Source organism: Labrus bergylta, chromosome 24 (genome assembly GCF_963930695.1).
Source record: "Labrus bergylta chromosome 24, fLabBer1.1, whole genome shotgun sequence".
Taxonomy (NCBI): Eukaryota; Metazoa; Chordata; class Actinopteri; order Labriformes; family Labridae; genus Labrus; species Labrus bergylta.
Genome location: NC_089218.1, coordinates 7,586,711 through 7,613,484, shown reverse-complemented (window position 1 = coordinate 7,613,484; position 26,774 = coordinate 7,586,711). Strand labels below are relative to the sequence as shown.

General features: G+C 42.6%; 4 protein-coding genes across 13 annotated transcripts; 3 read left to right on the top strand and 1 right to left on the bottom strand.

Annotated features, from left to right (window-relative positions):
- Window positions 1-1,403: 1,403 nt before the first annotated feature.
- cnppd1 (cyclin Pas1/PHO80 domain containing 1) lies at window positions 1,404-7,727 on the top strand. The gene is made up of 8 exons (XM_020653930.3): window positions 1,404-1,601; window positions 2,017-2,119; window positions 3,154-3,235; window positions 3,354-3,474; window positions 3,648-3,776; window positions 3,866-3,927; window positions 4,100-4,217; window positions 4,781-7,727. Exons 1-8 carry the CDS (start codon window positions 1,539-1,541, stop codon window positions 5,414-5,416), a joined length of 1,314 nt encoding a protein of 437 aa, XP_020509586.2. The 5' UTR covers window positions 1,404-1,538; the 3' UTR covers window positions 5,417-7,727.
- A 1,296-nt stretch (window positions 7,728-9,023) lies between these two features.
- Window positions 9,024-14,066, top strand: prkag3a (protein kinase, AMP-activated, gamma 3a non-catalytic subunit). Of its 10 annotated transcripts, XM_065951698.1 has the most exons (13): window positions 9,039-9,199; window positions 9,294-9,351; window positions 9,454-9,554; window positions 9,655-9,736; window positions 10,658-10,716; window positions 10,899-10,959; window positions 11,045-11,099; window positions 11,197-11,323; window positions 11,412-11,577; window positions 12,139-12,176; window positions 12,308-12,454; window positions 12,540-12,633; window positions 13,493-14,066. In XM_065951698.1, the coding sequence occupies exons 1-13, from the start codon at window positions 9,131-9,133 to the stop codon at window positions 13,504-13,506; spliced, it is 1,071 nt and encodes a 356-aa protein (XP_065807770.1). In that variant the 5' UTR covers window positions 9,039-9,130; the 3' UTR covers window positions 13,507-14,066. The 10 variants fall into 10 exon arrangements, with proteins under 10 accessions (XP_029137026.1, XP_065807775.1, XP_065807769.1 ...); XM_029281193.2 differs by lacking the exon at window positions 13,493-14,066 and having other exon boundaries at window positions 9,024-9,167; window positions 9,294-9,333; window positions 12,540-13,014; XM_065951703.1 differs by lacking the exon at window positions 13,493-14,066 and having other exon boundaries at window positions 9,024-9,167; window positions 12,540-13,014.
- Window positions 14,067-15,187: 1,121 nt separating this feature from the next.
- On the top strand, window positions 15,188-23,637 carry retreg2 (reticulophagy regulator family member 2). Its single transcript, XM_020653917.3, has 9 exons — window positions 15,188-15,499; window positions 16,351-16,454; window positions 17,521-17,551; window positions 17,876-18,005; window positions 18,280-18,364; window positions 18,691-18,828; window positions 19,205-19,293; window positions 19,885-20,020; window positions 20,592-23,637. Exons 1-9 carry the CDS (start codon window positions 15,246-15,248, stop codon window positions 21,428-21,430), a joined length of 1,806 nt encoding a protein of 601 aa, XP_020509573.2. The 5' UTR covers window positions 15,188-15,245; the 3' UTR covers window positions 21,431-23,637.
- mdh1b (malate dehydrogenase 1B, NAD (soluble)) lies at window positions 23,494-26,625 on the bottom strand. The gene is made up of 10 exons (XM_020653918.3): window positions 26,538-26,625; window positions 26,309-26,421; window positions 26,068-26,202; window positions 25,852-25,994; window positions 25,595-25,763; window positions 25,168-25,507; window positions 24,934-25,075; window positions 24,230-24,405; window positions 23,874-24,013; window positions 23,494-23,795 (listed from the first exon to the last, which is right to left on the bottom strand). Exons 1-10 carry the CDS (start codon window positions 26,557-26,559, stop codon window positions 23,757-23,759), a joined length of 1,419 nt encoding a protein of 472 aa, XP_020509574.2. The 5' UTR covers window positions 26,560-26,625; the 3' UTR covers window positions 23,494-23,756.
- Between the last annotated feature and the right edge of the window lie 149 nt (window positions 26,626-26,774).

The following is a 26,774-nucleotide window of genomic DNA, read 5'->3' as shown; positions in this document are numbered from 1 at the left end:
CAGGAGTTTCCTTCTACTTATCTATCGCAAACTATTTGACTGCTCAGTTTGGCATTTAGATTGCACTGAAAGTTTAAATGCCACAATGACAGATGTCAGCTAAGTTATGAAATACAATTACATAAACCTTTGCTAGACCAGATGAGAGAAGTGGTTAATGTCATAATGTGTCCCGTGTATGGAGGCTGTAGTCCTCCAGGCAGGCGGCCCGGGTTCGGGTCCGACCTGTGGCTCCTTTCGCGCATGTCATTCCCTACTCTCTCTCTCCCTGATTTCCAGCTCTATCCACTGTCCTATCTCTCTAATAAAGGCATAAAATGCCCCAAAAAAATCTCTGTGCAGCACTGAACATCTGGATATAAAGATGTGGTTTGTTATGATACTTGACCAGCTAGTAATTCTTATTTTACGACCATTATTGTCTGTTCTGCATACTTGTTGTAGTTATTTTCCATCTAAACGTCATGGTTAACATTTTTTTGAGTGATTTGTTCCCATTTTCAGACCTTCATATTCCATATACCTGTGCAATACCTCATGCCTATTATATTAATTTGTGTTTCTCAAATGTCATTGCAAAGTTTCTTCCCCCATGCCATTAAATATTTACAAAATTAAAGCATGCAATGAAAGTTGGAACCATACGGAAGAGGATTAGGGCCACACATAAAAAAAAAAATAGAGCTCTGACTTTATTCTCAGAATTCTGACTTTAAAGTCAGAACTGTAAGGACCAACTCCGGTGGCTAGTCACCGTGCAGGACTGACTGGAGTATACTGGAGTGGGAAACAGCAGCAAAAACCGTGGCATGCTTTGTCACTGCTGTGTGCTATGATACTGTATTTTTGTTTTTTGAGTTGCAAGACGGTGTACCACCCAGGTGAAACTTTTGTGTAAACTACTACGGAATTGCTTAAACGAGTAGCCAACTTACTCATTTCACCACATTTACATGCAGTTCTTTAGTTGAATGTTGATGAAGCCCCTTATTCCATATAGTTAAAAATTGATAGGATAAATAAGGTTTAAAAAAACAGTATTTTGACAATGTTACAAAGCATTTTAATATCATTCATATTGGACACAAATGTAAGAAAGATATTAGTCCGCTGGCATTAATATTGAAGGAAGTGTGTGGACAATTATGAAATGCAAAATGAATAACATTCAGTCCTGCACAGTGACTATAGTACCCGTAGTTCTGAGAATAAAGTCAGAACTCTATTTTTATTTTTTGTATGTGTGGCCCTAATACTCTTCCATATGAAACACTGTCATGAGTAAGTTATAAATAAATGTGTCATGAGGCCAAAGGCAGTTTACAACTAGTTGTGTAACAGCTCCTCCCCCTCTCCTCCAGGCCCCTCCCCCTCCTCCTCCAGGCTCCTCCCCCTCTCTGCCTGTCAGAGGGGGAGCTAACAGCTGGAGGCTCCGGTCCAGCAAGCCGAGCTTAACTAGACACACAGACGGGCGGGAGCCAGGCCAAACAGTCGTCTTTCTCGACATTCAGCCGACCCATGTTACATCTATAGTAAACATGGATTTCGACGCGTTATTCAACGAGAGGACGTTTCAGTTTTCGGACTTCCAGGAGTTCACGGTACGATGTCACGATAAGACAACAAAGTGCTGAAGCTGAAGCTAGCCGCTGTAGCTAGCATCACACGCTAACTGGACGTTGTGTACCTTTTGTAAACGTGCTGACCCCGGGTGTTCCTGTAGCCACCTAGCTATCTAGCTAAGTTGCCTTGGTATATGTTTATAGCTTAACGTTACAGCACTTTAATAATACTCCAATTACTAACGCCAGTAGTTAATTTGTTGCTAAGGGCCTGGTGTTGCTAAGGGCCTGTTATTCCGCGTGGAGTATGATTAATGACGAGGGTATGAAAGTGATGTTGATGGGAAACTCGTCGAAAGTAGCTCAGAGTTCATTGCTGTGTTGATATTCAGCGCTTCCTGCTCAGTAATGTTTTGATTTATCTCACTGTGAGCTCGTGTTTTTGGTTTTTCAGTTTCTACCTGGACACCAGAAGTTGACTGAGAGGGTGAGGAAGCGGCTGTATTATGGCCTGGACACAGACGTTTCTTTAGATGCCCTCTCATGCCCTGTGACAGGTGAGTGAGAAGCTGTCTATGGTCTGACTTGGTTTAACAAATAATCTCTTCACTGACTTATGGGAATAACTGGTCGTGTGACTTCCTGGTTTCACATTTTCATTCTCTTTCTTTTACTTCTGCTTAACTTGTTTGGGTCGGCAGGTACTCTTTCTACTGTATTCTTTAACAAACAAACAAAATGAGTCCACTTAATACACCTGTTTGATTACCATGATTTAAATTATTATTTTAAGGTTTATTTTTGGGCTTTTTATGCCTTCAATTCGAGGCTTTTTAACCAAACCTGCTCCCAGTAGATCACAAAACACACACACGACTGGACAATTCACTCTGACATTGTGCAATAATAATGTTATATTAATGTTAAATTATGTTTATCAAACCACTTTGTGCAATAACATGTTACACTTTATGTCTGTGTTACACTGAATATTACGGACTACACTTTTGTCAAATAGCTGATCTATTTATTTATTTTTAAATCTATTTTTTTTAATCTATTTTTAGTATCTATTTTTTTTAAATCTTTTTTTTAGTATCTTTTTTTAAAATCTATTTTAGTATCTATTTTTTTAGTATCTATTTTTTTGTATCTATTTTTTTAATCTATTTTTTAGTATCTATTTTTTTAATCTATTTTTTTTTTTTATCTATTTTTTTGTACATTCTTAATTTCTTTTTTATTTTATTTAAATTGTACTGTGTCCACTTTTTGTTTGCAGTCTTTGCTCTTTGCTGCTGTAACAATGTAAATTTCCCCGTTGTGGGATAAATAAAGGATTATCTTATTTTATAGGACAATGAATAGAGTCGCAGCTACATCAGAGGACTCTAGCTTTTCAGATTCTTCATTGCAAAAGTAAAATGTTCAAGTTCAAGTGCTGTGTGAACACCTCTGTAACAGTGGTTCTCAACTGGTGGGTTGGGACCCAAAAGTAGGTCACCGAGCCGTTTGAAGTGGGTTGTAAATGTGTACCGTGAAAAAAATGAGTCCTAAGTTCACGTTGGGTCCTTCTGTCTTGTTATTCCAGATATTGCCGTCGAAATCTTCCAGAAGTCTGCCCCAAGCCCGATACGAAAGCTTCAGAAGAAGTATGCTGCCCATGTTTCCAGGTTTGTGCTGCTTGTTTAACATTCATGCATACATTGTGTTTTTTTAAGTAACTAAAGGTGTCACTGCCAGTCATTAACGCGTCTTAAAGCAGAATTATGTCTTTCTTTGTTGCTTCAGGGAGGCCTGCATCTCTCCTTGTGCCATGATGCTGGCTCTAGTTTACATAGAAAGGCTCCGACATAGAAACCCAGAATACCTTCAAAAGATCTCCTCCTCTGACCTCTTCCTGATCTCCATGGTATGTGCTGCTGGGTTCAAGGGGCTTTCTAAATGTGTCACAGTGATATTTCTTGCATCATACTTTATAGTAGTTTCATACTTTTGTTCCAGAGCTGCTGTTTTTTGCAATCATTTACCCGCAAGTACTGAAAATACGTTGACAACTTCATTGTGTCCTGACTATGAAATCAGATGGTTGCCAGCAAATACCTGTACGACGAAGGTGAAGAAGAAGAAGTTTTCAACGACGAGTGGGGGGCAGCCGGAAAGCTGGACGTCAAAACGATCAACACCCTGGAGATGAACTTCTTGAATGCCATTGTGAGTGTTTCTGTATTTACATGCTGAAAACCTACAGGCATGTTTGTTTATGCATCTTTGTCCCGACTTAAGTTTCTCTTCTTTTACAGGAGTGGAGCCTCTTCACGGAGCCAAATGACTTTTTGGATATTCTTAGTCAGTTGGAAACCAGGTCAGTGGTTCAGCCATGTGCATCTAACATACACAATCGTGTCCAAATGAATTATATCACCAAAAATGCAGAGACGTAGAAATGTAAATCCACTCTGATTCATGTTGAAGAAGAAGAAGAAGTAAGAGTTTATAAAAGGCCAATATCTGACTCGGGTCTTTTCTATCTGCAGCATCGCAGAGCGGCAGGGGATGAAACGTGGTTGGTTCACCTACACCGACCTCTGTGTGCTACTGGAGCAATCAGCATGGAGTCAAGCACTTACTGCCATTTATCAGCACTTTATCAAGGTGAGCTGAGAGAATATTTGCATCTTCCAATGTGTAAGATGCGCCAGTTGAACTTATCAGGGTTACAATAGTGTACTTTTTTGGTCTTTTGAAGTTCTTAAGCATCGAGAAACGGCAAGAGAGCATGGATATGTTTAATAACTGCTTTCCCTTTTCTATTATCTAATATTAAAAACTCAGAATACTAAAATATACACTGATCCTACAAGCTGAATGTTTTCATTGTGCTGGCAGTCAGGGCAACAAAATAGTTTACAACCATGGGGAATAAAAAGGAAAGCCAGAGTGAGCTTCTTGTTGTCCAAAAAAGGCAACGAGTATGGAATGAAACTGAGGCGTATCCTGCAGAACAGCTCGGCCCTCTTCCCTATAACTCTGACTAAACAAGCATGCAGTGGCATTAGCTTGATTACAATGCAGCAACATATATATTTCCTTAAACATAATGGGAAATGTAGTGTAAGTGAGTATACAATTAAGACATAAAAAAAGGAGGAATGAGGTAGAGAAATTGGTAACATTTATGGTTTTATAATCAGATAAAACTTCTGATTTATTCCCAGGTCTCCTGTATGCTCGGCCTCGTCTATCTGACCAGTGTAGCCGGTCTGATCGCCACCAGCGCTGTGCTGCACCAGCTCAGTCTCTCCAGAAGCGGCCACTCTCTACTTCCACCTCCAGTTGAGATCAGCCCTGCCCACCTTGACACCCCAAACCTGAACTCAGACGCTCCCTCTGCAGCCCAACGCCAACCTGGTTGTGTTCTGGCCAACAAGAGTCTGAACCGAATGACCGGGGGAATTGACCAGCAGCACACCACCTCAAATCCCCCCTCTGCCCCCTCGCAGACGTCTATATTGTGTCTCTGGGGGTCCCTCCTCGCATCTATGGGTCACACACATCCTAAAACTGATTCTGACATGGACTCTGCCCAAACCTGGTCTCCTGTCTCGTATCTCTGCCCCGGCTGTCTTGCAACCCTCCCTCCTCTTCAGTGTGGACTCACAAACACTTCGTCGCTCGTCACTCGCGATAACAATCAGCATCCTACTCCGTGGATCGCCTCCAGCTTTATCGGAGGGGCAGAATCAAGCATGAACTCTCGCCTTGGGGTGTTTCCTCCCGTACAGCTGGGACCCTGCCACCCTCAGTCTGTGTTACCGGTCAACAAAGCCCAGGCTCTTCTCATGCCCGGCTAGAGATCGGCACGCTCTCCTGCTGTCCACCTGTAAACGCAGAGTCTGGAAATTTAAACGAGCTCCACTTCTATGATTCATCCGGTCATGTTTCTGTTACTTTTTCCAGAGCGAGATTACAGGTGCAAAGAGGGAGAGACATCAGGTGTGTGTGAGACATCACAGGGTGGAAAATCACTTCAAGTTCACAACTCCAAAATAAATTTGCCATAAGCGAAATTCCACAGTGATCAGTTGATCTACAGTTTGAGGTGGAAGCTGAAGGAAATTTTAATTTTTTTTTTACTTTTTAAATATTTTTTTTACTTTTTTTCTTGGCTACAAACTGAGTGGTGTGCTTCAAAGCAAGATAAAGGGTTAGCATGAAGGTAGCTCTCGGAACAGCCTTACCTGGTAAGTACAGGTTATGTTCAGAGTTTTTTATTTTAAGAGGCCGCTTTCCCACTTCAGTTCTTCTCCTGACAAAAATTAAATGAGTGATATACATTCTTAACCGAGAACAAAAAAACTAACCACAAAGTAACCGCGGTTACTTCTCCAAACACAGTGGTGTAGCAACAGCATGCAATAACAGTAAGCGTCATGTAGCCGGTTATTGCATTCAGTCAGTTATGTTAGAAATCTGAGCTCTGCTCCAGTCGTCCTTCTCTTCTAATATTTGCTGCAGGTCAAAGTAACTCTTTAGATTTCACTCAGAAATGATTGAAGGAGATTTAATTAAGATTAAGAGAGACACACTGAGGCTGCTTTGAGTTATAAATGTACTAATTTACTCTAAAAGTACATTGCTGCCAGCTTCTCCTTCTTGGCTTCTTTTGCAGAATCAATCGTTTTGTAATCGTTAATGCTGTTCATGACAACAGCCTGACTGAAGTAGGCATTAGGTTGTCTAAATATTCAACCCTCGTGTTTTGAAGCGAAACGATCTCTAATATTTTAATGGTTGTGTCGCAAAGAGCCAAAACTTGAGACGGAGCACTGTGTAAACTGCTCGAGAACATCGCCCTCGTTTTGGTACCCACACTTAGACAATATGTGCGCGAGTTTGCCTGCATTTTTTGTTAATGAAGAAGAAGAAGAAGAAGAAATGACCCAATGTTGGGTGGCTGGGACTTCTATTGTTGTTGCTATGGTATTGAAACTCATCAATATCATTCGATTTTTACTAGAATCCTATCAAAGGTAAAGCGTCATGAGCCTCCTTTCATGGGAACAGGAACAGTCCGTGGGTTAAAAAGGAAGTTTATGACTGTCTGTATGAAAACAGAAATCTCAGACTGAAGCTTTCAGTTTTGTCCAGCCGGCTAAAAAAAAAAAAAAAAAGAGTGCCTCGTTATAATCTTGCTTCGTGGTACACCGCTCAAGTTACGCTCCCAACATTTATCCTTTTCTTTTTGAAAGTTCGGACCTGTATGCGAGGACGGAGGGCTCTTCTTTGCTGAGCGTGGTTTTTTTTAAAAGATGAAGCTGCGTGGCTCGTTATGAAACATTAAAGTGTGTGGAGGTTTAACAGAATATCTGAATGAACGGTGAAAGTCTCTTTGTAAGTTGTTTTTTTTTTTTTCATGATGGGGATTTGCAAGGAAGAAGTAACTTAACCAGTTACCTGTGTTTACTTAAATTTGGTTGTGTTTTTCTAACTCACACACGAGGAACTCTTGATACAAGTCAGACACACAGCAAGCACTGAGTTTATGCACCAGATCCTTTTTTACTGTTTGCATTTAACCTCAACCCTGTCTGATAATGCAGAAGTTATCTTCATACCTCAGTGTAACGTTCACCTCTGAGCATTTTATAGCCAAAATCTTTCTAACTTTTCTTTCTATCGTCTTATTTCTTCCTGATTTTGTTTTGAAACTGATTTCACATGAGTCCAACTTTGTGTAACCGGGTGAAGTTGGGCCAAAGTTTCTCATGGTGTGTTTGGTGAAGTCGGGGTTCCTGGTTGGTGTTTTTGAAGCGAGGGTTTAGAATATGACATGCTAAAGGCTCAAGCAGTGTGTTTGCTTTTTATTTGCACATTTGGCTGCATTGTTGTTTTTTTTTTGTTTGCTACAGGACATTTCACTCCGTTATTAATGCAAGTATCGGTTACTTTCAAACACCAGGAAAAGAATGTCACTTCTTTATATATCCACAGTTACACTCAGTCTCCAGGACAGTCACTCGTTTATAACCGACCCTTTGGACAAACCGCTGTGAGCATCTGGATTTGATACGATTTGAAAGTCCTTTAATTTTTGTACATGGTGTAAAAAGCGAATATTGTACAAATCTGTAGAGCTAATAAAGAATGCATTTCTTTCTGATATTTTTTAGGCTATTTTGTCTTTATTGGATATGACCGCTGAAGAGACAGAGAGAGGAAACTTTGGGAGGGGGAGGTGGTGGGGGGGCGACGTGCAGCCAAGGGCCAAGGTCAGATTCAAACCCACGGCCTACAGCCTCTGCACATGCTCATGCACCATAACCGCGAGGCTGTATTTGATACTTCACGATAGCACGCTTTAAAACAACACGTCTGTGATTTAAATGATCCACATGTTGAAATGAACCAAAGATTCAGTCATGTTTTTAACCCACAGAGGTGGAGACTTGTCTGTATTGCACAAATACATCTGCAATGTTTCAGTACCAGAATGTTGCCGATGTAGACAGTGTGTGCAGGAGTGACTGCAATTTTTTCTTAACTATAAAACAAGAAATGGAGCGCCCAGGACTTGTCCTTCTGTTTTGAAACAGGTATCAATGAACATCATTGCATTTTTACTAGTGTCATATCAGAGTTTAAATCTGGTGTAGCCAATACCATAATGCCTTCATTTGTGCAGAAGGAGAGTCCAACTACGCATCAAAATCCTCCTTTAGTGAGAGCAGGCACATCCTGAGAGAAGAAGAAGTTTCTAACCTTTATAAACGTCCTGAATGAGGAAGAGGTAGACGAGTATCTCCCGTGTTCTGCAAGGCAAATTGTTTCTTTCTGTCAGTGGGGTCTGATATTTCGGACTCTACTTGCAAATTATGGCGATGAAAATCAAGTGAAGACTAAATGTTGGACTTCTATTTCTGATTATGTGGAATCAAAACTGATTTTATTTTACTCGCGTCACATAAAAGCTCAAGGTTCTGGTATTATTCCGACCCTGTAACCATCACAATGAATCCCAGGAGTCACATGGCTGACAGCAACATGCTTTGTATGTTGGGACTCACAGTGACCTTTACTGTACAGGTCCTTGACATATAGACCAGGGTTCAGACGGCTTTCTTTTTCTGACAGAGCAGGTGAAATTGAGCCTCTTATATGGGCTGTATGTTATGTGTTAAATCCTAGAAAACAGATTACTTTGAACATCTTGATGGGATTCATTCGGCATCAGAAGGTAGATAGAACAATGCAAATTAAGTGTGATCATAAAAGGTCAGATGAACGATCTGGGAGGTAAATGCATTCCTGTAAAACAATGCAAGGAGATGTGTGTGTGTGTGTCTGTTTTCCAGAGACGGGAAGGAAACGAGTCTGCTTTTGTACAGAAGCTGCAGCAGTGTCCCTCCCCCTGAGCCTGTGCCAGCCTCTCTCTCTCTCTCTCCCCCCCCCCTCCTTTTGGCTCACACATACCACTTGAGAGTTCCTAATATAGACCCGACTGCTTCGTAGAAAAGGGTAACAAACCGAGCAGAAAAGTCACCCCACGGCTAGAAAACAACTTTTTCATGGCCACACAACAGAAGAATGGAGCCGCTCTCACAGGTGAAGTGTTGCTTCGGGATGAAAGAGTGAGTGTGAGTGTGAGTTTATGTTTGGAACAGACAGTAGCACTTCTCAAACTACTTCGACAATGTCAAGTGGGGAATGTCTGTGCTTGCTGTGTCGTAGGTGTCATACACAGGAAAGAAGCAGGACATGAAGAAACAAGGTGCGATCACCGTGGTTGGCAAGTGTGCAAATGTGCATGAAATCAGGGTTTGAATTTCTCTTATGATGCTCATGTTGGAGCTTATATATGACTGATTTTTTTTTTTTTTTTTTTTTACAGATGTTGATGCCACAGTCTACATGAATTTCATGAAAAGTCACTGCTGCTACAACGCCATTCCGACCAGCTGCAAACTGGTCATATTTGATACCAAACTACAAGTAAGACTGATTTTGGAACCTGATGCAGCTCCTAAACGTTAAGGTACTACAAGTGAAGTACATGACAGCTTGTTAAAGTGTGAAATCATGACCCCCACAGGTGAAAAAGGCCTTTTTTGCACTGGTGGCAAACGGCTTGAGGGCTGCGCCTTTATGGGACAGCAAGCTTCAGAGATTTGTGGGTAAGAGAACATTTCATCGTTCTGTACTGGTTACTGTGAGTTCTAATCACATCTGGTAACACACGCTCATATAAGGCTTTGCGACTGCAGGATTTAATGCACACATTTATGCATGGAATGTGTATTTTAAAGGATTTCTGTTGCTGTGCTTTGATAAATGTTTTGAGGAATACTCCTTACAAGTGTGGCTTAACAAATAGAAGAAAGAAAAAAAACAATGTCCACTGAGGAGGCATCTGAGGAATGAATTTCACGCGGGCAAAATGAGTCTATTGTCCAAGCGAGTATCATGCTCCTTCCTTGGTTTTTTTTTTTTTTTCCACCTCCCATTTTTGCAAGAACACAAAGAACGTTCTCTTCACTCTCTCTTCATCCCCTCAACACCATAAACCGATGTCTGCATGTGTGCATTAGCTGGTGACGAGCTGAAAGCAGTAACAAGTACTCAAATGGAATTTTAAAAAAAAACAACGCTGTTTTAAAAATCTTGTTATCCAACCAAGTCAGCAAGTCTGATGACAAAATGTTCCAACATCAGCCGAGCCTGTGCACCAACAGGCCACCGTAGATATAAGACAGCCCCACTTTTATCAGGTGTGTTTGTGCGTCTTGTATTTGGTCAGATACAGTCATGACACAAATATGTTTCTGTCCCCTTTTTGATAAAGCAGTAACAACCACTCTGACATTGTGCATGCTCAGCTTTAAAGGACGCTTTAAGGAATACATTTTTACTCCTTTTCCTGCTTTGACTTGCACGCTGTTTTCGTGACCATTTCTTGTCTGTGATCTACAGAAGGTCACGATGCACCCTGCAGGAATGCATGCATTAAATCCCCATGCATATTGCATTAGCTTAGCAATACTTATATGATGTATGCAAGAGGTCCAGTGTCAACATCAGTCCTTTTTCTCTCACAGGTATGCTGACTATCACGGATTTCATCAACATCCTGCATTGCTATTACAGATCTCCTCTGGTGAGCATGAACACACAGCACACTGAAGCAAATGAGTTCGCCTTCATTTCTTTGTGATTTGACGTCACGCTGCATGTGATATTAGGCACGCAACACCTCTATTGTGGTGGCACAAAGCAGAGTGCAAATAATGTGATTCGACTCAGACTCATCGTTTGACGTCGGGGGTTTCTCTCCAAAAGGTTCAGATGCACGAGCTGGAGAACCACAAGATCGAAACATGGCGAGGTGACTCATTTCAAAGTAAATAACACAGAAAATCAGTGTTATCTCTGAATACACGTCTCTGTGAATTCTAGCTCTATCTCTCTCTCTCTCTTCTGTTTAGACGTCTACCTACAGTCTTCAAACCACTTCCTTATAAGCATCTCTCCAGAGGCGAGGTGAGCACACAGACGTGTCAGATAGAATCTTTGATACTGTCTTTCATCTCGTCTATTCTGCCTGGTAATGAATCCCTCCTTTCCTCTGTCACTTCAGCCTCTTTGATGCCATCTATTCCTTATTAAAATACAAGATCCACAGGCTGCCAGTCATCGATCCAGAGTCGGGGAACGTGCTGCACATCCTGACACACAAAAGAATCCTCAAGTTCCTCCACATATTTGTAAGAAACTCTTAAGCTTTGTGTTTTTTTCTGAAGTTAATCAAGCTGTTGTTGTTTACTGTAAAAGAATATGTTTGGGTGTTCTCAGGGGAAAAAAGTTCCCAAACCCGCGTTCGTCGGAAAGCAGATCCAGGAGCTCGGGATCGGAACGTTCAGGAACATCGCCACAGTTCAGCAAACGGCAACACTTCACGACGCTCTCTCTATATTTGTGGAAAGGCGAGTGTCAGCGCTGCCTGTGGTGGATGAACAAGGTAACGATTCTTCTCTCATTTCTTTGGAACTGCGCTCTGAATGAATTCGATGAGGGGATGCAGTTGAATCCACAGACTGAAAAACAAGCCGGCCCCTGAGTTTTACGCTGAGCTTGAGGGACGCCCGGGAGAGACTGCTCTGAGTGATCCTCCTGGGGTGTAGGAGGTCAAGAGTTCTGATAAATAAGAGTGGGATAAAACATGGCCGAAAAACAAGTCCTGAAAATCAAAAATGAAGTCTAAAATAAACAGGCAAAAAAAAAAGACCAATATCTAGGTGAATAATCGTGCAACATCTCTTGGAATATGTTGGTCTAATGTTGATGCACAGGAACTCCATCAGTCTTTTCCATCTAACACAAGTAATGGTGTCCCATTTTGAAGGTAAAGATTTCAAATTGTACCCTTTGCAGCTCCGATTTGAAAGCTGTGAGCATCATAAAAGTAGGCGCAGAGGGACTTTGATGGATTAGTTGGCATTATGTTTGGGTCTTGAGTAGAAAGCAAACACAGAGTTCTTTTACTGATGATCAACCATCATCCAACACTTTGTTTTCTCAGGGAAAGTGGTGTCACTCTACTCAAGATTCGACGTCATTGTAAGTGCTACAGAAAAACACACTTCCACTCAAGTTTGGTGGTGAAGTTTGAAGCTTGAAAATAAAAATAAAAAACCCTGAACTTTAGTGTCCTTGAATGGGATTTGTCTTTTTTTTTTGCTCCACGTCAGAACCTCGCTGCCCAGAAGACCTACAACAATCTGGACATGACGATGCAGGAGGCGGTCCGCAGGCGCACCTGCTTCTTTGAGGGAGTATTGAAGTGTTACCCTGATGAAACTCTGGACACCATCCTCGATCGTCTCGTCAAAGCTGAGGTCTGTGTGTTTTCTTCTACCACAGAGTTCAGAAATGTCTCGTCAAGAAGGATTTATTTATTCTTTACTTCCTCCTCTCTCACAGGTCCATCGGCTGGTCCTGGTGGACAGGGCTGACGTGGTGAAGGGCATCATCTCTCTCTCTGACCTGCTGCAGGCCATGGTCCTAACCCCCGCAGGTATTGAAGCCCTTTTGTCCTAGCACCTGGAGAGGGGGAGGGGGGGGTGGCTGAGCGTCTTATTCCCTCCTTTACCTTCTGTGTAGGCTCGAACCATGAGCGATTTGAACTGCCAGGTAGGCTCTGGAGGCTCTTTTTTTGAACTCCACCTAACCCCCTTATCCCACGCACAATGACCCCCTCCTCCCCGTGTTGTCTGGTCACTGGCACGCCTTAACCTCACCCTAGAAAAACCTTTTCCACCTTTCACATTTGTAACGCTGTTTCATGCAAACAACCAAATCCTGCGCAGACGTGAATGTAGCGGCGCTCTTACACTCACACCTGCTTGAATGATGCTATTCACACCAGAATAAATTGAAGGGAACTTAAAAAAAAAAAGAAAGTTCACATAAAAAAGATGGACTCTTGATTATATTTTCACAGTCAGCTTGATAAAATGTAGACCACCGACAGGGTACCATGTGCAGTGGGTAGAGTCTCAAAATCAGAGACAGAGAGAGTGAATGGAATAACGTGAAGGAAAGGAGCCACAGGCCAGATCCAAAACCCGTGTCGCCTGCTTCCAGGACTACAGCCTGCGCACATGAGACACGCCCCCTGACCACTCGGCCAACAGCACACTGTGATAATGACTTTTTTATATTTCAAATGTTCCTCCCAAACTTTTTCATAATTAGAAATACCCCTGGTGTGCAAAACTTGCCAGCATGCTTTTACTTGTATAAGTTAAAAATGTGTGAACCAAAACAATCACCTCACAAGACAAATCATGTAAACCACATTATGAACCTTTTAATGATATTCTGTATTTTTCATAAAGCTGCTGAGTTGAACGATGCTCGTTTTTATCTTTCAGAAATCAGCTTGTGACTGAAATGAGAGACCACAGGAGGAGGAATAATTCCCTGACTGTGCTGCTGTTGACATTGTCGTCTGGTCATAATAAAGGAAAGTCAGCTGTCCTTGACGCTGTCTATAATGCAGGCTTTCACAACTGTGGGGTTGCATGGAATTCAAGTGGGGTCGCCTGACATTTGTATTTATTGATCAATATAAAAAATATATTGAACACAGGCTACTGTGGGTCAAATGCCAATACAGGAAACTTGAGGAGTCTGTCTGTCATCCACTGTGCAGAAATGTCACCCCAGCCTCTCTTCCTCTGTCCACAATACTAAACACCAAACAGTTTAAAAAATTCACTTGAAACACAGTAAAAAAAAAACAACCCCATGATTCATTGAGCAAAAAGCTGTGTGTCTGTTTTAGATGTCTGGGGTCGCCACAGTTTTGTGAATTCAAAGTGCGACCACGAGGAATGGGGAACCGCTGCCGTAATGGCTCGATTTGATCAAATTGATCAATATTTTAATGTTTACTCATTACTGTTTTTGTTTTTTTTCTGTATTAAACATTTGTATCGAAACGAACTTGTGTGTAGTATTTTTGTAATGTCGTTTCCTGTCGAGAAACAGTAAAATATATCTTAATCTTGCTTACATAATACAAGTAAAAACATAAAAATAAAACAAGGATGAAAACACTCAAAGGCCTTACATAAATAAAATGTAATCTGGGTGTAGTAGTAGTAAATATAATGCTCGTAATAAAACATTTAATGTGTATTTTTACTACACGATAATTATTCGCAACAGTAAACAAGGAAACACGTCACGTTTTTTTTTCTCATCCGTGACGGGCCTTGAGATCCGTCCGCCCATCTGTGGCTCCGCTTCATCAAGCTACCGGAAATAAGGGACATAAATCCCGGTGTATAATACCCCTAACATCCAAGAGTACTACATTTTATGAATAAATATTTAGTTATCTGTTAAAAAAAAACTGACTTTCCATATCATTAGCGGCGCTGCAGTGTTTGCACATTGATGTTTCTCAGCTGGCACACACTCTTTTGGTTGTTGTTCATTAATTTGAATCCTTTTGTTTGTTTAATGAGAGGGAAGTAAGTGTCTCTGACTTCCTGGTACAGTGGACAGGTAAATAGTGCAGCTTTGTTTCTACCTCCTGTATATTTACACAACTGTATGCAAATGTCTCCCTCTGGGGTTAAAATATCATTTTTGATACTGATTAAGATCTTAATATTTACAATCTATGATTATATACTGTATACTTAAAAAGCAACAACTCTTCTTTATTTTTCTTTACAATTTGTAACTTGAGCAACATCCTGATGCCTTTTTGAGAGACCTCAAAAAGTGTTTAAATGTAGGCTACCTGTTTATCTAATTATTTGCATTTATTTGATTATTTGTCTATTTGTGTGAGGCCTAGATAATTTTACACAAGATAGGCCAAGATATTCTGTGTGCAAAGAGGATTTAAATTTTTATTTTAAGACAAAAAATACTATTGAGATGTTTTGCATGTTTTTAGACGTATCAAGGAAACGTAATTGTTCAAATTAATGTTGTTTATTCGAGTTTTTCTTCTTCTTTTTTTTGCTGAATCCATGAAAACAGCCAGGTTTCATATTTTATTTTGAAAGCACCAACCGGATGCTCTTATTCTTAAGCGTCTTCCAGCTTGACGCTTCTCTTTCCATAAACCCCGTGACATCCAAAACAACATAACAAAGTAGGGGAAACATGGCGAGCGGAGAGGAGGCCAGAAGACACCCCTCGGTTACCTCCTCTTCGGTCGGGCTGGAGTCTCTGTTCCCCGCGGGGTCTTCGGAGCAGGCCGGCGGGGACGTGAACCCGGAGCTCGTCCGCCTGAAGGAGCGTCTCCAGGGCTGGCTATCGCAGTACGAGCCGCCGCTGCTGTGGGTGCAGAGGCTGCTGGTGTGGGAGAGGCCGTTGTACAGCATCTGTGTCGCCCTGACACTCAACACATTATTCTGGTAAATCGTGTTAAATCACCTTTTTTTGTTTTTCTTTTCCACACCTTGATGACTTGAATTAATCAATATTGGCTCGCTGACTGACGCGCGCAAGGATATTACGCGTGGACGTCAAGATAAATCAGATAATCCCACGTCTTTAGCCGAGTGCTAACGACGCTTACAAGCACTTTAAACTTCAGTTTCTGCACGAAGGATGTTGCGTCACACATAAAAACCGTCGGGAAAACCTTTTTACCCTCATAAAATAACCAACTCGAGGGTTTTTGCGTTTTGACACTTGTTAGTTTTTGCTCAAATGAATCCAAACAAACACTCCTGTCATGCTTGTTGGTGCCACAGGCCTCTTTATCCTGCTGTCAGCAGCAGCCAGCATGTAGATTATCTCTTTAATTCATCGTCCCATAATAGGTATGGCAGTTTTTTCAAATCTAATCTTTATTTATGAAACAATACATTGAACTCATGGTATGATACCTATCGCGATTTTCGGTTTCATGACGATTTTTTTTTTTTACGATTTTCTTGTATTACAAAACAAAAATATGAATATTCTGTTTCAAATCTCTGACACGAAATCAAAATATCCCTTTTCCTAATTTTCTTTGTAAATGTAAGTAATGTGGTTGAATATCAGAGTCACCCAGCGCACACCATGATGCATATAAATGATTAACAACACCCCCACAAGATCAGCGGAGACACCAGAGAGCTGCTACAACAATGGGGGAAAGTTTTGAATGAGGGTTAATCGTTAAATCGACTTTGGTTGTAGCCCATTGGGGATCCTAGTAAATAAATGCTTTGTTATTGTATTGAAGCTGATTGGTCTCCTGTTTTGGTCCTTACAGGCTCCTGTCGTCCACCTCCCTGCGGCCTCTCTTCCTGCTCAGTGTGTCCCTGTTGGGACTCATGCTGCTGGAGAGATGGAAGCCCAAGTTGCCCATCATTACTAGTAAGCCCTTTTGTGTAATTTGAATCTGGTCCTCGGACTTTGTCACTCATTGCACAAGGAAATGTTCACCGTTGCCAGGGAATTAAAATCTTTATTTGTGGAGCACCTTTGCTGGACAGAGAAGCCCGCTCTAACTATTTCAGTGTTAACACAGTGTTTGCCGGTCTACTTAAGGGGACATGTTGGCCCTTTTTTTTTTGACCTGGGTTTTTATTTTTGCACTGTGTGGTCCAATTTTCCACTCGGTATAAAGAATTTTTGAATTCCTAAAATCGCAGTGCTTACAGGGCTTTAACAGGCGCAGCAATAATAATAATAATCTTTCTGTGCAAATTCTCCACGTCTGCTAAAATTGCTTGGTTTTTTCCATTAATATTCAGAGAGTCTTGACATCATTCCAAAAAAAAACTCTTTGCAGAAATGCAACTTTTTGTGAATTTTTATAGCCGTTAAATACGTCTCTCCAAAGCCGACAGAATCCTTCAACAAAAAGAGTCATTGTTTCCCTCAGAAACCAGAAGTTGTTGGCGTACCTCTTCCTCGACTGGTGTGTTAGTTTGTGTTTTTGGGTCATGCAGGGTCCAAGCGAACCCTGGAAAAGACTTGATGCACACAGTAAGACCAACAAACGTGTCAGCGGAGGACTAAAAAAAAACAAAAAAATGACCGCTTTAGCCAAGTGAGTCTGGGGACTCTCCAGCAAAACGTCTGAAACCTTTACAGAAAGAAAGACAGACGTGTTGGAAAAAAAAAGCAACCTGAGCCTGTAAGAGGCGAAAAGCTCGTTTGGCCGACATACTTTACGATTACATTGCAGCTGTTGCCGCGTGTCCTGCAGCTGCCGACTGCCACGATCTAGCAGAGCAGTTGGAACATTTTTACACCTCCTAGTCATTTAGAAAATCTGTGTGTACGGAGCATACGTCAACCTTCATTTGCTATGCTTTAAGGTCCATCATCATCAAGTCAGTGGTAGTCTTTAAAACTGTCATTTAAACGTGTTTGCTAAATCACATCGTGTGATTCTGACGTGCTGCTAACGATGTGTTTCCTCTCCTTTTTGCAGTTCAACACGCAGAGGCTCACCCCGTGCAAAGGTGTGTAGTGTGTACACGACAAACAGATGACTTGTGCTGTAGTTTGTGTCTTAATACCCTGTTGTAAGAGAAAAGAAGACTATCTGTTATATTCCAACAGGGTGTAATAGTCTGCCTTTGTGTTTCTGAAATATCCCTCCCATGTTACAGCGTATCATCAGAACTAATCTCCGGTTATCCACCTGTGCCTCTTTCTTAACACAGTCATTCATTAAAAGCTTCTTTTTTTTTTCAAATCGTCTGCCTGAAGAGCTTGAAGTAGCGATCGACGTGCTGATGTTTGTCGCTCTTGGTGTGTTTGTTTTTGCTCTCGTTCTCGTGCAGTGACACAATGGGCGAGGAGCAGCGTCTGCTCAGTATACCTGAACTCAGTCACCACCTGGCAGAGGGCTACCTGACCTGCTGCCTGTACCTGCAGGAGACGCTGCAGTACAAGAGGCAGAACCACGGCAAGGTACGAGTCCCTGACGCCGACGCTGCCCACGGAAAAGCAAAGAATAGCCAGACGCCTTTTTATGACTCACAGTAAATCCAAGAACAAAAAAAAAAAAAAAATGCAGACAAATCCGCAGCGCACAGGAAAGCGTCTGATCTCTGCAGCTGCTGCAGCTCCTCTTTCAAACACAGTCACACCTGCACAGACGACACTTTTTTTTCTTTTTTTTTTCTCACTTCCTCATGTTTTGTTTCGCTGCATGAACTCTCTTCTTGCTCGCCCTTTCTCGCAGTTCTGCGTGATGATGTGCAGCGGCTCTTTTGCGCTCGCCGTGGTGGGACATTATGTACCTGGAATCATGATCTCCTATATCATAGGTGAGTCATTTGATGCCCGAATAAAATGAATAGAGAAAAAACTGTAATGCAAAGCCCTGACGTTGTGTGGAGTCGTGTGCTTTGTCTTGACAAAGAGGGCGTGTCATGTGAGGTTAAACTAGCAGTCAGGGGAGTAATAGCATGTTCTTGTAGTTTGCATTCTTTCTTCATGTATTTACATAACATGAGTTTGTGCATGTTAAGGTTTATCAGCCTAACTAGATTTAACTCATAAAATCAGATTATTTCTCTGCACATATTCTGTATTTGCAGCACATGTTCATTTGAAGACTAAAGTCATGTTTTGTCCGTGTGCACCTGTTCAGTGCTGAGCGTGCTGCTGTGGCCTCTGGTTGTGTACCATGAGCTGATCCAGAGGATGTACACGGGCCTGGAGCCCATCCTCATGAAGCTGGACTACAGCATGAAAGGGGATACAGAGCACCGCAAGCACGACAAGCGGAGTGAGTGTGACTGTGACGCCGCTCGTGTTGCGCCTCAGTCTTCAACTCTTCAATCCTGCAGCATGTGAACGCGTTCCCGTTTGTTTTTAATGGCTGCGGGATTGTTTAAAAGAATCGAACAAGGTGTTAGCAAGTAAGAAGGAATGCTGCACAAGGAGCTTGAGTTTCCACACACCTGCAAACAGTAATGGTCTTTGTAACAATGCCACATGTTGACCTGATTCTGTTACTCATTGTACAGCGATGGCATACATCCGACTGCCTTTCTGTCTCGCAGTCAGTCCTTACAGCTATTTATATCTGTCATGTGACAACTTCATGTACACATCTTTCTTCACAACTTTCTTTTTAAAAGTGTGTACGTTTGATTTGACAGAGGTGAAGAAGGAGGTGGAGGAGGGCGACGAGCCGAGAGCTGAAACGGAGAGTGAGAGCGAGGAGGAGCTGTCGTGTTTCGCCCCGACGGTACGGACACAAACCCAAACATTTAACCCTCGTCCAATGCCACTTATGAATGTTGTTCGTACGAGTTTGAAGCATTAGAAAACGCTCACGTTAGCTGTCAGTCATGGCAGCACACGGCCTGAGTGTGTGAGAAGCTCTAGATAAACAGTCACAGTGTTGTGAATAACTCTGCCTTGGGTTTTTATGAACGTCGGCTCGTTTGTTCCTACCTGGAACGTGAATGAGGCTCTGTAGAGTTGTATCAGAAATGGCTTCAGGGTCTAAGAACTACCACATTCTTCTCGTTTTTACTGTAGGACGTGCACGCAGTAATGATGTCATGTCACATGGTCAGTCACTGTGTCTGCATGTCTTCGCAGTGATTTAAGACCTACAAACCATGGTGAATGTAAACATGAACATACATCCTCTACATGAATTCAGATAAAAGCTTCTTAGTACTGAAGACTCGCTTGTGGAAAAAGGACTGTTTTGATTTTCAGCTGGTTCTAGCCGAATAGCTAACACAAGGCGACATGTTCCAGCTCGAAGCGATGAGTCCAGAAGAGCTCATGCTGTTTTTGTTTGTTTCTGTCGGGTTTTGTTGTTCAGGTGGATGTGAAAACCACCGCTCTGGCGATGGCGATCACGGACTCGGAGCTGTCCGATGAGGAGGCGTCCATCTTGGAGAGCGGCGGGTTCTCAGTTTCCAGAGCCACCACTCCTCAACTCACCGACGTCTCTGAAGGTAAACGATCGCTCGTGCCAACACGGATTGACGTTGGAGCCACAGTTTAAACGAATCATAAAAAGGATGCATTTTATTCATAGGCTCCTTTTCAAACACTCAGGGTCACCTTACGCAGCAGAGAGGGGGGAAAAAGGAGCAACAAAGATACAATAAATGATGAAAATGAACATTAAAAAAGACAGATTTACTGGATATAAAATCAGGGTGAGGAGGATTCATGAGACGGGATTTGAAGATGGAGAGAGAGTCAATGAAACAGATATCTGATAGGAGGGACTTCCAGAGGTGTGAGTGGTAGTGGGGGGGGGGTGGGGGGGGGGGGGGGGGGGCAGAGTGGCAGAGTGGCAGAGTGGCAGAAGGCTCTGGACCCCCATGGTGGTCAGGCGGGCGGGTGGCGCATTGAGTTGAATGGGTAATTACGGGACTTTCAGCTCCATGATTCTGCACTTGTGTAAATATAGAAATGTGAATCATCGCTTGACTCCTCCAAGGGGTCTCGCAAGTTGCCCTCCTGATCTGGTAATCTTTCAAATGCGTGTGGGATCACTCTGTCTCTTCTCTGCTTCAGACCTGGACCTGCAGAGTTTACACAGCGACCCTGACGAGTCCTACCTGAAGGATCTTCCGGAGTTCCCCTCAGTCGAGGAGTTCCCGTCCATGGAGCACAACCTTCTTCACTTCCCCCTGCGCGGTCAGGCGGACGGCGCCCAGGCCGGAGCGCCGTCCGAGGGGGAACCTTTGAGCCCGGCCAGCCTCCTCATCCAGCACCTCGCCTCGCCGCTGCATTTTGTGAACACGCACTTCAACGGGCATGGGCGGCCACCTGGAAGCGAGGAGGGGATGTCGCCTGTGTCGAGTGTGGCAACGGTGGAAGCGGGGAGCCAGGGGGGCGAGGAAAAGGAGAAGGTGGAGAAGGTGGAGGAGGAGGAGGAGGAGGAGGAGGAGGAGGAGGCTGCAGTTACCCAGGATGCACAGCGGTCTTTGGAGGCCTTGAGCGAGGAGATAGTGAGCACGGCTATCTCCACCGTGGTGCAGAACACTCTGTCAGCCCTGCTGCGCTCCACGGAGGCCAGCGAGGACCCCTCCTTGGCCGAGTTCCTTCCCACTGAAACCCCACCCAGTGCTTTGGAGACCTCCACCCAGCCCGCCGCCGCCGCCGCTCACACTACAGTCACTACATTAGGGCCGCTAGGGGCTGACGAGGACCTGGATGAGGGAACAGGGAGCGGCGTGGGAGAGGAGATACCTGATGACACACTGGTTCCAACCGAAGACGAGGACTTTGAGCTTCTGGACCAAAGTGAACTGGAGCATTTTGATGAGGGGCTGGACCTCGGCTCTGACAGACAGGGGGTGGGAGGAGCCTCAGAGACACCTCCAGCCAATCAGCATCAACCACAGTCATAGCTTCCCCTTTTCCCGCCCTGCCCCCGCCTCCTACCGTTTTTGTTTTTGTTTGTACGTTAGAACCACATTATATTCATACATACTATATACAAAACATTTATCAAAGAGTTCAGAGTTTAATACTGTTGGTTGGTTGAAATGAAGCGACGCTCTGCGTTGACGTTACAAGGGTAGACCCTCACTATATCATGATCATCAGCCTATTTGATGTAAGTCCAATAACGGCGCAGCGTTGGTGTGTTCACCTAAACACACACAGTCTAAAACAGATCATGGAATTGCAGTTACAGGAGAGTTATTCATTCTGCTTTCTTGTAGTATCACATTCAACAAGAGCAGCTTAAAGGCACAACTGGCTAAATGGAGAGACGACATATTGTCGGGGGGGGGGGGGTGGTGGCAGCAAAGCATTTTAAATCAGGTTTTTCTTGATAATCTAGCAGACGAGTCTCAATAATGATGCCTTTCTTTTCTTTGGGAGAGCGTAAAAGGGGAATTCCAGTATTTTTAAACCATGGAAACAAAGGGCATAAACTATGTGAATCGCCTCTCGTTGATTGCTTCAGCCAGCAGCAGTGAAACAGGCTGCACTGGCTGTAAACGTATCCCTACAGGCAAATGCACTTAGTTAAAGTCCACGAAAAGTCTTTGCATTGGCCGCTGACAGGCTCTGATTGTTACCGAAAGTGTCTGCTCACCTGTGTTGCAGCTGCATGAACTGGCCTCACACAACCAGCCTTGGTTCTAAAATACTGGACTTCCCCTTCTTCCCGTCCACCTTGTTTTGGTTCAGAAGCAGATGTTTATAAAGATGGTGTAACAAAGAGTTGAAACGTCGGGTTATATAACTATTAATATATGCTATAAATTATTTAATTTAAAGATCAGTCGATGACACTTTATTGTTGGGGAGTTAAAAAAAAAGAAAAAAGAAGCAAATTAAATCCATTGAGTTACCCGTTCTGGTTGTATGATGATAGTTTTAATGATGGCCGTGCAGGTTGGACATGTAGTGACGTTGATTATCCTTCACTTAGTCCCAGGGTCTCCATGGTTACAGGTCAGGACGGAAACATTGGTGGTCTTTCACATGTTGCCTGAAAACGGAAACTTGACATTGTTGGATGTTGACAAGTCGTAGATCTTTAAGTACACACAGAAGTGTTCCTGAGTTTCCTCGCTGGGATTGATGCCTCATTTTTGTTTAGATTTGTTAACAGATTTCATTTCATTCATCCACTCTGAACGTAACTGACTAACGGGCTACACCTTTGTTGGACAACACAGGCTTCTTGTAACTGTACAGTCATCACTGGGATATGTAAATTGAACTAATAACCTCCTTCGTGCCACGACAAGTCCATGCATGCCGTGCATCACGCATGTGTCCACCACGATCAATATCTGAGGTCAAGAGTTTTCCTTTTCGCAGAGCCGATTCTTTTTGATCTGTTTTATCAACGCGGTGACGCTTGCAAAAAGAAAAGCCGACTGTAAAGAGGCCCTTTTTTTTGCTTTTTTTGGTAACCACTCAGCATCCAAATCTCAGGGGTGGGTTGTACAAATTGAACATAGCATCGCAGAATATGTTTCCCGACTTGTCGTAGTGCGTTGTATTTGTACTAACCTTTCCTTTTCCAGTCGATGCCTCCTTGTGTATAGTGTAGAAACATGTATATTCTGCATGTAAAAACAGCACTCTGTTCTCCTCGTCGACTGACAAAGTTTCTGCACAATTTGTGAGAAAATCAATTTGAATGTTTCAGGTTTTAAAAAAAAAAGAAAAGAAAAGCCCATGCATTCAGTTACTGAGCAGGGGAATCTGAGCTTTGATGTGTCCTCTGTTTATGACAGAAACCAGTGATGACACCCCGTTTAGAGACGGACATTAACAGACTAGTTTGTGTATGGTAGTAGTGTGATATATGCTTAAAAAAAATACTGCTTCTTGAACTATATAAAAAGGCACTTACTGAACTGTACAATTTTAAAAAAGGAATATATTTTCTAATTTCTCCTTTTTCCATAAAGTACTCAGTTTGATCTTTTACATCTATAAAAACTATAAAGGCATTCGGATGAGTTTCACACAGCGGGAAAAGTTTATTGTCTTTAAACTGGTCAAAATAAAAACTGCAAACTCCTCGTGTTGAAAGTCAGAGAAATAAAAGGACAAACTGAAACAAACTTCAGGTGTGGCACTGAAATGTATCTGCGTTATCCTTTCTTTTAGCAACTGTCGAACCTGCATCTTTTGTCCATGTTGTCAGCGTGAAACAATTCTTTAACAGGAAGATTTGAACAAAACCAAAACATATTTGTCTTCTTAACAATTGTGATTTTCTTCAGCTCTGAGTTCTTTTTCCTGGGAGAGGAGAACAGCTCTGTAAGTACCTGTAAACACTGTATGCTGTAAACAACAGAATGATTCATCTTGACTGACCTCTCCGAGTTCACTGGCAATGAGCTGAAGTCTTTCCTGCAACACTTCTCCAACAGTCACGTCAAACAGCACCGACCATTCACCGTCTTTGAAGGTTACTGGGACTGAGAGGACGATGCCATCCGGGAGGTTGAAGTAGCCTAGAGGTGGGTGATAAAAATCATTTCAGTTTAACACAAGCTGGATGAGTAACTATTTAAAAAAAGGACACACTGATGTTTCCAATTCATAAAATATCTGTAGAATTATCACAATGGTTTAAAATACATCTTAATTAAACATTTTAAATTCTTCAAAATCACTTTAAGGGTGATAACTAATTGTCCAGAAGTGCTTATCATAACTCTATTTTCTACCTTTGCAAAGTACACCCAAAGAGACGACCTCATCTGGACCACCGTTTCCGTTCCAGGGCTTGAGCACGGAGAGGATCCCGTTGGCTTCCGTCATGGCAGCTGTCCTGCAGGTTTTTGAAGCCACAGCTGCACGCTGACGGCCTACAGACTCCTGCAAGTCTGTTTCCAACCATTTCCTGGAAGAAATAAGGAGATTATTCTGTTTTGCCGCCACTTTCCGGGAAAGGATGTTGTTGATTGGAGCAGTCAGAACTGCCGGGTCAGATTAGTGTGCAATCAAGACTGGGACAGACTGAAGTCACAGCAGGGTAGAGTTTAGCAGACGAGTGCTGGACAGACTGTATCATATTTTTTATCAAAGCAAAGCGACATATGGGACAATCCATATAATTTATGACCATTGAAGCTGTGAGTCTACTGCTTTTAAGCTCCCTGAGACAAAACCCCCTCGACTACTGAACCAGGTCTCTGAATCACTGTTTTTAGTTTCATCTTTTCATGCTCCCACCCCAGACACTTCTAGTAGTCAGTTCTGATAGTCTTAACCACCAGGTAGAAGACATGCAGAGCTTTGAATACCGCTCTGATTAAGTATTACATTTGTCTGTCTTTGTTAGTGTGGAAATATGAAGTCCTACTTATGTGATACATGGTGTCCACTACAATACACAGCTAGTTAACTCCTTTATGATCCTGTTCTTTACCTGTCATGGAGAATCTTAAGCACCGGTTGAGTAAAGAAAGCTGGTCCACTGATTGCCCCAGCATAGTTGGACACTTGCGCCCTCTGCATGTCAATGTAGAAACTACCACTGATGTTCCCCCACACTATGACATGTGCTACATCTACAGCAGAAGAACATGGAGATGTTTTAAATCATGACAGAAAAGCAAGAACGTTAACAAGGCTGGCATACATCAGAGTTTGCCGTCTCTACCTGCAGGCCTCACTTTCAGCTTCTTTGCAATGGCTGCTCTTGCTTCGTTCTCCAGCTGCGTTGCCATGGCGACAAACCGGCCGCTGTCAACGGAGTGTGCGTTGTCCAAAAGAAGTGAGCATCTCAGGTTGACAAATGAGTCACCGGACACAATCACTTTCACCTTCTTGTTGGCTCTTGTGTCTATAAGCTGGCCGTACTCTCGGTACCTGTCTGAGATTGTTGTCAAATTCTTCTTCTCCTCATTCTCTTCATCACCGTCATCACGCCACCGCTCCTCCAACAGCAGAATGACATCTGCTGCTTTGAAAGCCTCTTTCAGGTCAGTGTGGGTAGTCACCTATTAAAAAAAAAAGTACAATTAGTTGGCTTTATTTTCATTCTGGTGTGGTTAAAAAGGAAAAACTCTGATTACAATAAACTATACTTGATGGAGCAAAGGAAGTGCCAGGTCCTCTGTCTCCATCTTCAGCTCTTCCAGCTCGTCCTCCTCTCCCTCCAGGTGCAGCAGGTGGAGGCTTATTGCGGAAACATGCAGGAACACCTCAGCAGAGAGTAGAGCGGGGATAAGGAAGCGGCAGGTCGGGCTGAGAGCACTGGGAAGATATGAAAAACATGATGAAACATTTAATCAAATGTGAAAGGTTTCTTTTTTTTTTTAGACTAAAAATCGAACTAGCCCACCTGCAGATCCATACGTGAAGGGGTTTAATAAGACTGACCCGATGTTGCTCTTCTTCAATACTCTTCATCTTTGTTTCATAATTCTCTGCAGCAACACTCAGGATTACATCTGTTGTCATGTCTGAAGTGATGTTGTAGTAGTCCTATATATAAAGAAATGTGATGTTTTGGACAGCTTGGAAAGGATTTTAATTTGAAAAAGTCATGTAATTATACCTGGCAATGCTCCATGAAGTCATTAAAGCCCCCTAACAGCATCCCTTTGCCCCCTTGGAACACCAGCTCCCTCCAGACCAAAGGGGACCTCTCGTGTTTCCAGCCATTTCTCTTGCAGGTGTCCTCAAGCCATTCCTACAACATGTGAGAAAACAACATAATAACACGGAACAGGGCATATTATAGTAACTATTAGGGGGAAATAATATGATTACAGGCGTATTAAAGTAAAACATACGACCTTCCACTGATCTGGGAGGATGCAGAGCTTGTGCATCCTGAAGTTTGGCAGACATTCCCGCAGCTTGTCTGCTAATAATTCCGCTTTGGCGTAATGTGGACAGTCGGCTCTACCTTTAAGTTGTGAAAATGAATCGACGTAGAAACATTACATGTCCCTCGTGAATATTTTTATTTCAAATAAAACTCAAAATAAGACTGAAACAATCGAAGAAACTGAAGAACTTTACCTGCAAGTACGAATTTGGCCATTTCATCCAGTTGGCGTTGGTTGCTAGGTAACAAGAGGTGCTGCGCTTATTTAAATCCGTGTAGGAGCAGCGACACACGTTCAACAACTATTTAAGAACTATTATTTAAAACAATCTCTGATTAATTGTATTAAATGTTAGAAATGTATGTAACAATAGCGAGCAGAACATTTTCTCCTGCTGTTAAATATTATGAAAATATATTTATTAATTTGT